Source organism: Mesoplodon mirus, assembly GCF_964341445.2.
Source record: "Mesoplodon mirus genome assembly, chromosome: 3".
NCBI lineage: Eukaryota > Metazoa > Chordata > Mammalia > Artiodactyla > Ziphiidae > Mesoplodon > Mesoplodon mirus.
Genome location: NC_138978.1, coordinates 21,732,974 through 21,747,691, shown reverse-complemented (window position 1 = coordinate 21,747,691; position 14,718 = coordinate 21,732,974). Strand labels below are relative to the sequence as shown.

Below are 14,718 nucleotides of genomic sequence, written 5' to 3'. Positions count from 1 at the left end.
GGGTGAGGCACAAATACAAGCCACCACCACCCTGGCATCCCTCTTCTAGGCTGGACTCTGCGTGGGGTAAGCCATTCTCTGATGGTGGGGGGCTGTTTTCTAAGGGAAATATGGCAAGAGAGTTGGAGGGGGATGGGACTGGGGCTGCAGGGGTGCAGGGAGGAAGCTTTCAGAAGTGGGATGGTGGATATGGGAGCTGAGAAAGGCTTACACTGTCTCTTATTCATGTCCAGGGCTGAGAACTTGGCTGGCACCATTTCCTATCTCACTCTGGGGTGGCCTTGGCAACATTCAGCAAAGGGCATCCATCTCAGGGAAACACCCCTTTTCAGCTTTTCGAAATAGGGTCACTTCTATGCTTACAGCACGAGGGTTTTGATTGTGGTTTGGGGGATGTGAAATCTAGTTCCAGCTCAGCTGCTGATTTGTTGGGTGATCTTAGAAAATTACATCACCACCCTTAGACTGTTTCCTTGATGGTAAAATGACAGAGGTGGATTTGATGAGAGGTTTTCAATCTGTTCCTTGGAGCCTGAGGGCTCCACAGAGGAATCTGGGCTGCCTGGAAGAGAGGACAATAGGTGACATGAATTCAGATTTTTACCTGATTTATGAATAGGTGTTCCATTGATGGTAAAAAGCATTCTGCTCTCTTAAAATTTAAAAAACACTGGATTATAAGAGCTGCCACTTATTAAGCTCATATAATGCTCCAGGCACATTACTGTCAACAACCTCACTCTAAGCAGGTTGAATTATCCCATTTGAAGATGCTCCTAATAATAATAATAATAACAATAATAAGCACTTCCATATGTTATATTAATTTACTGAAATCCTCACAAAAACCCATTTTACAGATGAGAAATGGGAAAACAGAGGCATTAGGTATCTTGAACAAGGTCACCAGGCTAGGATTTGAACCTACCCTATGTGCTCCCCTCCCCCTAACGCTCTTACTTGGGATCTACACATTGGCAACAGCCCCTTTCCATCCAAATGGGTTTCATTCATTAAGCAGTTTTTGTTGTTTGTTTGTTTGTTTTGGCCCCCGCTGCGGCTTGTGGGATCTTAGTTCCCCAACCAGGGATTGAACCTGGGCCCTCAGTAGTGAAAACGCAGAGTCCTAACCACTGGAATTCCCCATTAAGCAGTTTTTTAGCACCGACTAGGTAGCAGGCATTGTGCAAGGCACAGAAGACCCAGAAATAATGAAGGCTCAATCCCTGACCTTGACAAGCTGTGTGCCCTCCTCCAAGTAGTTTAACGTCTCTGAGCCTCCATTATCTATGAAATAACAATAACCACAATTCCTATATCAGAGATTGTGTGGATTACTTTAGATTGTGGCTGAGAAAAAATATTTTGTAGAAGTTAAATTGCATACAAATATTGGTTGGTGCAGTTATCAGCCTGGTTGGAGAAAAGACTAATCAGAACTGGTTATAATATATACAGAGTAAGTCTAGGAACTTGGTGTGTGACTGCGGGGTCCTGGAAGCTTTCACTGGGCGAAAGATGAGTCCAGAAAAAAGATGAGCCAGGGAGAGGAACCCCTGGGGCAAAGGTGCAAGAAAGCAGAACTATCTGAGGAATGGTGAGGCAACCAGTTGAGTCCAACTGGGGTTCCCTACAGCAGCTGCAAAGGAATACTTCTGACCTTGCTGTCACCAGACAGTACAGCACGTTGGGGTGGGCTAGCGCTGTCCCATGAGCCCCTTGTCATTTAAAATGTTCTAGTAGCCACAATAAAAAATAAATAAATAGTGGGATAGGGAGGGTTGGAGGGAGACGCAAGAGGGAGGAGATATGAGGATATATGTATATGTATAGCTGATTCACTTTGTTATAAAGCAGAAACTAACACACCATTGTAAAGCAATTATATCCCAATAAAGATGTTAAAATAAATAAGTAAATAAATAAATAAAAAGAAGCGGGCCAAAAAAAAAAAAAAAAAAGAAATGAGTGAAATAAATGTTTTTATTTAGCCCAATATATCGATTGGTAATTAATATAAAAACATTACTAATGAGCTATGTTACCTTCTTTTTTCCATACCGTCTTTGAAATCTGGTGTGTATTTTACACTCAAGGCATATCTCCATTCAGACTAACCACATTTATGGTGCAGGTATAGACAGAACTGGAGTTGAACCCCAGTTCTCAACTCTTAAATAACTAGGTCATCCTGAGCAGGTTTCAAATTAAGAACAGTTCAGTGAAGTGTCGAGCTCTCTTCTAAATATATTTTATGTATTAATTCACTTAATCCTTATAACGTGAATTATCTATAATGGTGGGTTACCATCATTATCCCCATTTTATAGATAAGGAAATGGAGTAAAGGGAGCCCAGAGAGCTTATCATTCCTAAACCTTCTTCCGCTCTAAAATGAGCACAAGCACACCCACCCTGGAAGTTACTGTGAGGGGAGACTTGAAACTGCAGCGAAGGTCTTCTCACCCGGACACACCAGGAAACCACTGCTCGGGAACCACAGACCTCGCTTGTCCCAACTCCCACTCCCTGATAACCTCTAGCAAGACCGGAAGTAGGGTGAGGAGAGGGAGGCCCTCACCATGGGCACAAAATTTAAATGGGTGCCAAAAAATTATAATAAATTCTGTTTTGAGTGTAAATAAAATATTTAAACTTTATAAAATAGTGTTGTGAGTTTTAATGACCTACTTTTCCATTTTTCAATAATAACTACTTTTTAGTGTTTTATTGTTTAATGTTTTGAGGGGGGAAAAAAAAGCCAGTAAAGAATACAGGGAGGGCTTCCCTGGTGGCGCAGTGGTTGAGAGTCTGCCTGCCGATGGAGGAGACACGGGTTCGTGCCCCGGTCTGGGAAGATCCCACATGCCGCGGAGCGGCTAGGCCCGTGGGCCATGGCTGCTGGGCCTGCGCATCCGGAGCCTGTGCTCCGCAGCGGGAGAGGCCACAACAGTTAGAGGCCTGCGTACCGCAAAAAAAAAAAAAAAAAAAAAAAAAAATACAGGGAAATGTCTACATAGAGGAACACATTTTTTCCCTTTGCCTCAGGCAAGACATTATAACAAATTCTGTTTTGAGTGTAAATAAAATATTTAAACCTTATAAAATACTGCACTCCTCCTGCTTCTCTAGTTCCTCTGCCACTGTCCACGAGTTCTCTTCTCTTTATCTACTCTATAAATCCTCTACATTCTCCTAAGGGATTGGACTTTTGGCTCAGTGGCGTGATGTTAACATTTATCCTTGTTGACACATATAGTTCTAGTTCATTTTTTACTGTTTCATTTATTTCTGTGTATGGATGTACTATAATTTATCTATGCATTTTGCAATTGATGGACTTTTGTTGGTGGTGGTGATGGTGGTTTTCTTTTGCTATTTCAAAAATGCTGCTTGTACATGTCTCCTTGGGCACATTTTCAGGAGCGGAATTGGTGCACCTCAGGGCAGTGGCTCATCTTCAACTTCACTAGATTTTGCCAAACTGCCCTCCACAGTGTTTGCCCCAACTTACACCCCCGTCACAGTGCTGACCGTTTGCACTCGATATTGTCAGATTCATCTTTTTGTTGATCTGATGGGAGTGAAACTTGCCTTTCTGTGGATGCTATTGAGGTTAAACATCTTTTTAAAGGGCTATTGACCATTTCTCTTTCATGCCTGATATTTTTCTTATTTGTAGGTTCTCTCCTTCATCTTAAGTAATCTTGCCTGAGGTTTGTCTGTTTTATGATCTTTTCAAAGAACTAGTTTTGGTCTTTGTCAGGGCTTCTTATTCTCTGTTGTTTAACCATGTCATCAATTTCTGCTCTTATTATTTCTGCCTTCTGCCTTCTTTGTATTTTTGCTGTTGCTCTTTTTCTAATTTCATGAGTTGGATGTTTAGCTCATGAGTCTTTTTTCTTTTCTAATATGAGCATGTAGGTCTATAAATTTCCCTTTCAGTACTACTCAGATGCATCCCACTCATTTTAATATGTTATAATTCTAAGGATTTTCTAACTTCCTTTATGATTTTTTGGCTCAGGAATTATTCAGGCGCTTCAAACCTGTGAAGTTTGTTAGTTATATTTTTTAAGTTCTTGATTTCTAAATAAATTGTGCTGTGGTCAGAGAACATGGTTTGTATGTTACAGATTATTTAAAGTTTGTTGCAATTTACTTTTCACCTAAGACAAGACCAGTTTTGGTAAATGTCCACATTTGCTTGAAAACAGTGAGTATTCTCTAATTATTAGGTGCTGAGTTCCATATATGACTATTAGATCAAACTTATTAATTGCATGTTCAAATCTTATATATCATATTAATTAGTATATTGTCTGCTTAATTTATTAACTTCTGAGAGAGGAATGCTAAAACTCGCTGACTATTCAATTTCACTTCAATTCCACAAATATTTGTTGAGTATCTACTATGTACCAAAAACTATTCTAAACCCTTATATCAGTGAACAAAATAGTCAGTTCCTTGACCTTATGGAACTTAAATTCTAGTGGAACAGATAATAAACAATAAAGATTATGTAGGGTAAATTATATGTTAGAAGGTGATTAGTGATATGGAAAAAATAAAATATAGAGCAGAGTAAGGGGGACCAGAAGAGCAGGAGGGTGGGGTGAGCTACAGTTTTAAATAAGATGATAGGGTAGATGTCTTTGAAAAGGCAAAATTTGAGCCACAACTTGAAGAAGGTGAGATTGACCCATGCATAGAAAAGAGTGTTCTGGAAGAGGGAACAACTACTGCAAAGGCCCCGTGGTGGGGGGGGCGGGGGAGAGTACCCATTAGTAAGCCAGTGTGGCTAAAGCTAGTTGACCAAGGGAAGCATGGTTAGTAGGGAGGTCAGAGAGTCAATGGGGCCGGAACACACACAGCCTTCTAGGCCACTGTTAGTACTTTAGCTTTTACACTGAATGGAATGGGTGCTGTGTGGGGTTTGGGACAGAGGAGTGACATATTTGAAAAGGATCTGACATATTTGAAAAGGATCACCTTGGCTGTTGTACTGAAATTAGACAGACCTGGTTAAAAGCAGGGAGTCAGTTAGGAAGCTATTGTAGTAAACCAAGTAAGAGATTATGCCTGATTTTTAAAAGCCTAAATTAGATCAATACCTTTACTCACTTCCTAAATAAAGCTTCAACTCTATTCATTTCTCTTGGCTTGTGTTACTGTCATTCACAATTTTACTTCCACTTTGTTTTTATACCCTCCAAATCAGTCTCAGTCATCATTATTATTATTATTGTTGCTTTATACATATTTTTTATTTACTCATACATTTATCAATTTATTTGTTCACAATTCCTGCTTGCCTTTCTGTTCTTCCCTCTGTGAAGAATTTCCTTCTTCTAATGGCATATGCTTTAGACTTCCTTCAGTGAGAGTCTGTTAGTTGACAATTCTACTTGTATTTCTTTATTTTGAGTGATAGTGTAGCTTTTTTCCCTCTATCTTCTGGCTATTATTACTGTTACTGGAAAATCTGCTTTTAAATTTAATTGTGATTCCTTTGCCTTTTCTCTCTGATTGTTTTAAAGTTTTTCTTTGTCTTTGGTATTCTGAAGTTTTATTATGCTATATGTGAGTGTGGAGTTCTTTTTCTGTTTGTTTGGTTTTTGCTGGTGGGTTGGTTTTGTTTTTGGCCCCGCCATGTGGCTTGTGGGATCTTAGTTCCCCGACCAGGGATCGAACCAAGGCCCTGGCAGTGCAAGCACCAAGTCCTAACCACTGGACCACCAGGGAATTCCCATTGGTTTGTTTTTAAAATTCTGTTCAACACACGACTATATATAAAATAGATAAATAACAAAATCCTACTGTATAGCACAGGGAACTATATTCAATATCTTGTAATAACCTATAATGGAAAAGAATCTGAAAAAGTATATATATATATATAAACTGAATCACTTTGCTGTACACCTGAAACTAACACAACATTGTAAATCAACTATACTTCAGTTAAAAAAAAATTATGCTCGAAGTTCACTGTGATTTCTGAATCTGAGGAGTCATGTCCAGGAGAATTCTGGGCAATTCTCCACTAGCATCTCTTTGAATATGGCCTCCCCAGTGCCCACCACCAATTCTATTCTTCCCTTCTGAAACTCCAGTTAGATATATTTTAAACCTTCTCTTTCAATCCTTCCTGTCTCTTAACCTCTCTTTCATATTTCCCATCTCTCTATCTCCTTGTGCTGCATTTTGAGAAGTTTCCTCAAATCCACCTTCTAGATCAAAGCTTTTCAGCTAGTCTCTTCTGCTCTTTAACCTACCCTTAGGGTTACTGTTTTCAATGACTTCATTTTTCACTTCCAGAAACTCTACTTGATTCTTTTTCAAATCTGCCTAGTCTCTCATTAGGTAATTATGGTTCTGATACCTTATTGTTTAATCATATTAAACATATTCGGACTTCCCTGGCAGTCCAGTGGTTAAGGCTCCGTGCTTCCAATGCAGGGGGCGTGCGTTCAATCCCTGGTCAGAACTAAGATTCCACGTGCCGTGCAGCCAAAACAAACAAACAAACAAAAAAACAAAAGCTTATAAACATATTCTATAACATAAACCCAAGAATTATATGAATTCTTGGAAGTCTAATTCTACTGTCTGACATTTCTGCTAACTCTTGTTCATGTTTCCTTGTGCATTTTGTAATTTTGCATCGTGAGCTCAAATTCCATGGGCCTTTATATGTGGAAATCTTGTGTGACCTGGATACGAGAGTATATCCCTCTAGAGAAACTCAGAGTTTGCTTTCTAATAATGTCCCATACAATATTTGGGTGCCCTGTTTGTTTTTCTCAATATTTAGGACATTCTTATACTAAGAATGATTCATTTATCTGACATTCAAATTTATCTGGACTCATTTAGTTTATCTGGCAAATCTACTGGTGTGAAACCCAAGTCTTGTCTCCCATCCCTAAATAGTTGTTAAAACTTCGGCATCTTACTTACCAAAACTGGCAAACAAAACAAAATAAAACATCAATGCAAAAAACCCTCCACCATATCACTCTGGATTCCATTTTTTCTTGGTTTTGATTTCCTCTCAGTTTTTGACCCTTGGAGATTTCCTTACTTTCAAAGGGAAGTCTTAGGTGTAGTTTTCTGGGTTTTTTAAAAAGACCAAAAAAGGCAGGTCACTTTTATTTTATTTCTTATTTTATTTTATTGAGGTATAATTGACATGTAACATTATATTAGTTTCAGGTATACAACATAACGATTTGATATTTGTATATACTGTGAAATGATCACCACAGTAAGTCATTAACCTTCATTATCACACATAGCTGCAAATTAATTTTCTTATGATGAGAACTTTTTTTTTTTTTTTTTTTTTTTTTCTTTTTGCTGTATGCGGGCCTCTCACTGTTGTGGCCTCTCCCGTTGCGGAGCACAGGCTCCGGACGCGCAGGCCCAGCGGCCATGGCTCACGGGACCAGCCGCTCCGCGGCATATGGGATCCTCCCAGACCGGGGCACGAACCCGTATCCCCTGCATCGGCAGGCGGACTCTCAACCACTGCGCCACCAGGGAGGCCCAGATGAGAACTTTTAAGATCTATTCTCTTAGCAACTTTCAAATACAATATTAGTAACTATAGTCACCATGTTGTACGTACATTCCCAAGACTTATTTATTTTATAATTGGAAGCTTGTACCTTTGACTACCTTTACCCATTTCACCCCCCGACCCCAACCCCTGCATCTGGCAACCACCAATCTCTTCTCTATATCTATGAATTAGTTTTTTTTTTTTAGTTCCACATGTAAGTGAGACAATATGGTTTGCAGGTCGCTTCTGCTTCTTGAATTCCCACATGCCTCTCCTAAGGCAACCAGTACAGACCTAGCACCCCACTAGGATGAAGAAAGGGTAAAATAGAGAGAAACCAATATAAATCGCTGTTTCAACATATGATCCATCGCACAGGTAAAGTGTTGGGTTAGAGTCAGTGATTGTATGTGGTCATTATTGCGCGGATTGAAAAAGAACTAATTTCTTCTTCTCATTGTACTACAGCAAAGGCTTCTTGGTACGCCCGGCAGAAGCCGAGGGACCCAACCCATGGAGACATGCTGGAAGATACAGGCAGCCAATGGCTCCATTGATGGCTTGGATTTCAATCCCATGGAGGATTACATGATCCTGAGCGGTTCCCAAAAGATAGCTATTGCGGTGCTGTGCACCTCTCTGGGCCTACTAAGCGCCCTGGAGAATCTGGTGGTGCTCTACCTGATCCTGTCCTCACACCGGCTCCACAGGAAGCCCTCGTACCTGTTCATTGGCAGCTTGGCTGGGGCTGACTTTCTGGCCAGTGTGGTCTTTGCCTTCAACTTTGTAAATTTCCACGTCTTCCATGGCGTTGATTCCAAAGCTGTCTTCCTGGTGAAGATTGGCAGCGTGACTATGACCTTCACGGCCTCTGTAGGCAGCCTGCTGCTGACTGCCATTGACCGCTACCTCTGTCTGCGCTACCCACCTACATACAAAGCCCTACTCACCCGTGGGAGGGCACTGGTGACCCTGGGCATCATGTGGGTCCTCTCAGCATTGGTTTCGTCTCTGCCTCTCATGGGATGGACTTGCTGTCCCAGGTCCTGCTCTGAGCTTTTCCCCCTGATCCCCAATGACTATCTGCTGGGCTGGCTCCTGTTCATTGCTGTCCTCTTCTCTGGCATCATCTATACCTATGCGCATGTCCTCTGGAAGGCCCATCAGCATGTAGACAGCCTGGCTGAGCACCGGGACAGTCAAGTGCTCGGAATGGCCCGGATGAGGCTGGATGTGCGGTTGGCCAAGACCTTGGGGGTGCTGCTGGCTGTGCTCTTCATATGCTGGTTCCCGGTACTGACCCTCATGGTCTACAGCCTGGCCACCACTCTAAGCGAACAGGTCAAGAAGGTCTTCGCCTTCTGCTCCTTGCTCTGCCTTGTCAACTCCATGGTCAACCCCATCATCTACGCCCTGCGGAGTGGAGAGATCCGCTCCGCCGCCCACCACCGCTTGGCCCACTGGAAGAAGTGCCTGAGGGGCCTCGGGCCTGAAGGAAAAGAAGAGGTCCCGAGGTCCTCAGTCACTGAGACAGAGGCTGATGTGAAAATCACCCCAGGGCCAGATTCCAGAGAGCTGTACTGCTCTAATCACTAATGAGGTCACTTTCACAATTTTAAATAAGCCAAGTCAGAAATCATTTCAATCCCTGGAGGAGAGTGTCTTTGATCCTCTCATCTTACTTGAACCAGACCCAGCGGCCTGGACACTTACCCTTTTTCACTGAGTGTTGGCACTGACCCCTGGAGGGTAACCTGGCCACGCCTCTCTGCACACAGTCTGCTGGGTAGCCAGGCCCTGTGAGGGGTGGCAAGGTGGGCAGGAGGCAGGAGGCCTGGGACAGGCTCATTGCAGGTCAGGACAACCTTCCCAACAAGACGGCTTGGTGCCTGCATTCTCTAGAGACCACGGGAGCCAAGCGGAGCCTTCAGGCTCAGCAGTAAAGGACCTGGAGGAAATCTGGGAAGAATGGATCACTCTCCTGGGATCTCAGGATGGCTGGCTAGCCCTTCTTCCTGTTTAATTGTTGGGTCCACCATGGTTCTAGAGCTATGAAAGGCCCTACCTGCAGGTCACCCTTTCCCACAGAGGACCAAGAACTGCAATGCAATGAGGACCTAGGATGTTGATCCACCTCTTGCAGAGATAACTGACAAGCCTCCAGTTCAGGGCATCTTATTATTAGGGCACCGGCCCTCTCTGACACCCTGATAATCCCCGCTCACAACCATTGTGTCCTCCTAGGTATGCGGGGAATACAGAGGAGACTGGGATCGCTTGAGATGCAGATTGGTTTTGTGAAGACCCATTTGATGGTACCACTGGAAGCAGGCAGTGTCCCAGTCTAACCCAGCTCCAAAAAAAAGGAAGATATTCACAGAGATTTTATAAATCCCCAAATTGTTCCTGGTCATCCCTCAATCCAGCCCCTTTGTCTCTTCCACCCCCATGCCCTATAATGAATAATAAACAGAGCAAGTGGGAGGAGGGGGAAATTCCCTTACTATGTGCCAGGTATGGTGCTGACATCCTACAGTCCATCATCTCCAGCAAGGATTCAGCCCCATACTTTTGGAGATCCCAGGACACCCATATCTTACATATCAGGGAGGCTAGGTTCCTACCAAAGGGGCTTAAAGCAGTAGGCAAGAGAAACCGTTGATGGTGAGGAGGACTGCAGAGGAATTCTAATGCAATTATTTGGAGCTACAGATGGAATAAAAGGAAAGATATTGATGAAACATGTCTTCATTTAATACTTACAAGACAAGGTGTTCACTATTCATTCATTCATCCACTCATCTCACAAATATGTGCCAGGCTCTGTGCTAGGTCCTGGATGTCCAGCCATAAATGAGACTCTACCCCTGTCTAATGGAGCTCACATTCTACATCTGGTGGGAAGAGAGCCAAGAAAGAAAGAAAGAAGATGATTACTGGTGGTACAATGAAAGAAATAGTCAGGGTCATGGAATAGAGATTAACTGAGGTAATATTAGGTAAGGTAGAACTACTGTGTGCTCTGGTCATAAGAGTCAACTGGCTTTTACTGAGGTTTTACTATGTGCCAAGCTCTGGGCTATGTGGTTTTAAATGAGGGATCTCACTTAGTCTTCACAGTAACCTGATGAAGAGGGCTTGATATCCTCATTTTACAGGTGAGGAAATCTCTGAGAGGCAAAATCACTTGCCTGACGTCACACTGCTAACATGTACCCAAAGCTGGGGTTTTCAACCCAGTTCTGTTTGATTCCTAAGCCTCTTTACCACTAACCTCTTGGCCTAGTTCAGTCAAATTCTGCTCAATTAGGATAGTAATAATAAATAAGTCTATAAATAATAATGACTTCAATAATAATAAGTCTAACAGTGATAAATATGTATAAAGTATAAGTGATAATATGCCTTAATAGGTCCAATAATAATATTAGACTTTTGTAACATCAGATTTCTGCACACTTATGATAATAACTCATCATTATTTCTCAACATACCTCATTTTATGCCCTGTATTAAACTTCCTGCAACAATTTTCCACAAACTGAGTGGCTTATAACAACAGAAATTTATTCTTTCACAGGTCTGGACTCTAGAAAATCAAGGTGTCAGCAAGGCCATGCTCTCTCCAAAGTTGCAAGGGGAGGATCCTTCCTTGCTTTTTCCAACTTCTGGCAGCTCCTGGTGTTCCTTGGCTTGTGGCAACATAACTCCTATCTCTGCCTCCGTCTTCACATGACCTTTCCCCACCCTTTATCTCCAGGTGTCTTTTTTTTTTTAATTGAGGTATAGCTGATTTACAATGTTATATTAGTTTCAGGTATAAAACATAGTGATTCAACATTTTTATAGACTATACTCCATTTACGTATTATAAATATTGGCTATATTCCCTGTGCTGTACAATATATCCTTGTAGCTTATTTATTTTATGCATAGTAGTTTGTACCTCTTAACACCCACCCCTATCTTGCCCCTCCCCCTTCTCTCTCCCCACCGGTAACCACTAGTTTGTTCTCTATATCTGTGAGCCTGTTTTTGTTTTATTATGTTCATTCATTTGTTTTATTTTTCTAGAGTCCACATATAAATGATAACATACACTATTTGTGGTTCTCTGTCTGACTTATTTCACTTAGCATAATACCCTCCAGGTCCATCCATATTGTTGTACATGGCAGGAATTTATTCTTTTTTAATGACTGAGTAGTATTCCATTTCATATATATATATATATATATATATATATGTATGTATGTATATCACATCCTCTTTATCCATTCCTCCCTTGATGGGCACTTACGTTGCTTCCATATCTTGGCTGTTATAAGTAATGCTACTATGAACATTGGGATTCATGTATCTTTTCGAATTAGTGTTTTCATTTTCTTTGGATATATGCCCAGGAGTGGAATTGCTGTATCATATGGTAGCTCTATTTTTAGTTTTCTGAGGAACCTCCATACTGTTTTCCATAGTGGATGCACCAATTTACATTCCCACCATCAGCGTACAAGGGTTCCTTTTTCTCCACATCCTTGCCAGCATTTGTTGTTTGTGTTCTTTTTGATGATGGTCATCCTGACTGGTGTGAGGCAATATCTCATTGTGGTTTTGATTTGCATTTCTCTAATAATTAGCAATGTTGAGCATCTTTTCATGTGCCTGATGGCCATGTGTATGTCTTCTTTGGAAAAAATGTCTATTCAGGTCTTCTGACCTTTTTTTTTTTTTTTTTTTTTTTGCGGTACGCGGGCCTCTCACTGCCGTGGCCTCTCCCGTTGTGGAGCACAGGCTCCGGACGCGCAGGCTCAGCGGCCATGGCTCACGGGCCCAGCCGCTCCGTGGCACGTGGGATCCTCCCGGACCGGGGCACGAACCCGTGTCCCCTGAATCGGCAGGCGGACTCCCAACCACTGCGCCACCAGGGCAGCCCCTTCTGACCATTTTTAATCAGGTTGTTTTCCTTTTTTTATATTGAGTTGTGTGAGCTGTTTATATATTTTGGATATTAACCCCTCATCAGTCATATCATTTGTAAATATTTTCTCCCATTCAGTAGGTTTTCTCTTCATTTTGTTGATGGTTTCCTTTGCTGTGCAAAAGCTTTTAAGTTTAATTAGATCCCATTTATATTTGCTTTTATTTCCTTTGCCTTAGGAGACAAATTCCAAAAAATATTGCTACGATTTATGTCAGAGAGTGTTCTGCCTATGTTTTCTTCTAGGAGCTTTATGGTTTTCCATCTTACATTTAAGTCTTTTCTCTTGGTGTCTTCTTTTAAGGACACCAATTATTGGATTAAGGCACACTGTAATCCAGTATGACCTCATCTTAATTTAACAAATTACATCTCCAAAACTCTACTTCCAAAGAAGGTAACATTCACAGGATTCAAGCAGACATGAAGTTTTGGGGGACATGCTTCAACCCAGTACAGCCCCCAAGGACAAATTTCAACCCTCTCTTACAGCACATATCATGGACTGTGTTAAGTGGGAGTCACTGGCTTGTCTTCCCCCACAAGATGAGCTCCATGTTTATCTCTCAGTTCCCAGTGTTATGTGAAGACCCAGCATAGAGTCTTAAAGGGGTTGATCAATATCTGTGGCACTGAACTGCTTCTGAAAAGCTTTAGATTACATTTTGGAAAATCGAATTTTATTTTAACCCAAATACCTATCTTTTTGTAAGGCAAAGAAATTGAATGATTTTTTAAAGGTGGATATGTGGCTCCTTAAATTTGGGGCATGACTTTCTTTATTCATTGGTGGGGTCCTATCTCATTTCAGCAAAGAAAATGCCCAAGTGCCTAGCATAAATTGATACTCAGTAAACATCTGTTTAATGAATAAAACTAGAGTTTTAAACTAGAGTTTAAAAATCATTGAATTAAATGCACTTCCACACTTTCTTCCTCTCTCCTTTCACAATCACACTCTATTTCTGCTTAGAGTTTATGGAGGGTGAGAGCAAGTGAGAAGGGGGACCTCAGGTATCACAGAGAACTGCTCTCATTGTTTAGATGAGGAAATGGGACCAGAGAGTGGACAAGACTTGCCCAAGGAGACCCAACAAGGTGGTGTCCAATGCAAGAAACCTAGGTTTCCCAACTTCCAGTTTTTCCACCCTATTGCAATGCCTCTCACCTGCCCCTACAGATTTACATTTTGGTTATGAGGCTAAGGAGAAATGAAGGTCATGGTGTCTTATTTTATCTCCCCCAAGATGATTTCTGTAACATCAAAGACCATTACCCTGATCACTACAAGATGTGTACGAATGCTTTTTGTTGTTGTTGTTTTGTTTGTTTGCTTGTGTTAGGTGTCTGGGCTTGCTGTTGTGGACAATATTACAACATAATCTTGCGGAGGAAGTAACGGAAAATAAAGAAAATGGCTGTTCATTCAGCAACAGCCACTGTGTTCCTTTATCACTCCTAGAATGAGGAAGTGCTTGCTTCTGTCGACACAGCCTTTGACAGGTTCTCTTGCACCTCCTGGGGTGCAAGAGAGAAGCAGCGTTTGAGAGACATAGATTCTGCATCTGGAGACCTGGGTTCTGGTCCCACCTCTGATCCAAACTAGTTGCATGATCTTGGGCAACTCCAGTCCCCTCTCTGGGTCTCAGTTTCCTCTTCCATAAAATGGTAAGAGTAAAGAAGGGGATAGTGTCGAGGGTCTCCAAAGTTCCTTCCAACTCTTACCTGCAGCAGTTCTCACTGATATGTAGGTACCAGTTGTGCCACGGGGGAGTCATTAGACTTCCCACACCTGACAGCCTCACCGCCTGTTTGTGCGGGCACAGCCTCTACCAACTGTAGGGGAATTTGGTGACCTCCCTGCCAGACAAGGTTCCTGAAAAATTGAGGAACCTTGAGCCTGAGGCTCTCAATTTTCTCACGCAGTTACTCTAAAAATATTCCTTCGTGGTAGCCTGTGCATGGGTCTTGTTTTTCCAAGTAGATGTTAAGCTCTTTGAATTGCCTCAAAATTCCTCAAGCAAGTTCAAAAAATATTTATTAGACAGGCAAAATGGTCACACCTGTTCTTCCTCTTTCAGCGCCCACTTTCCTCCCACCTCTCCCCTTATAATGCTTCCTCCCATCGTCCTTCTGTCCCGTCATTTCTGCCAGGGCTGTTACAATGCCC

At 41.9% G+C, this 14,718-nt stretch overlaps 1 protein-coding gene across 1 annotated transcript in view; it reads left to right on the top strand.

Annotated features, from left to right (window-relative positions):
• Positions 1 to 9,193, top strand: part of CNR2 (cannabinoid receptor 2) — a 49,726-nt gene extending 40,533 nt beyond the window's left edge. The window contains exon 2 of the mRNA XM_082613292.1: positions 8,039 to 9,193. Coding sequence (XP_082469418.1) covers positions 8,039 to 9,166 — 1,128 coding nt within the window. The 3' untranslated portion in view covers positions 9,167 to 9,193. The remainder of the gene's footprint in view (positions 1 to 8,038) is intronic.
• Positions 9,194 to 14,718: the final 5,525 nt, after the last annotated feature.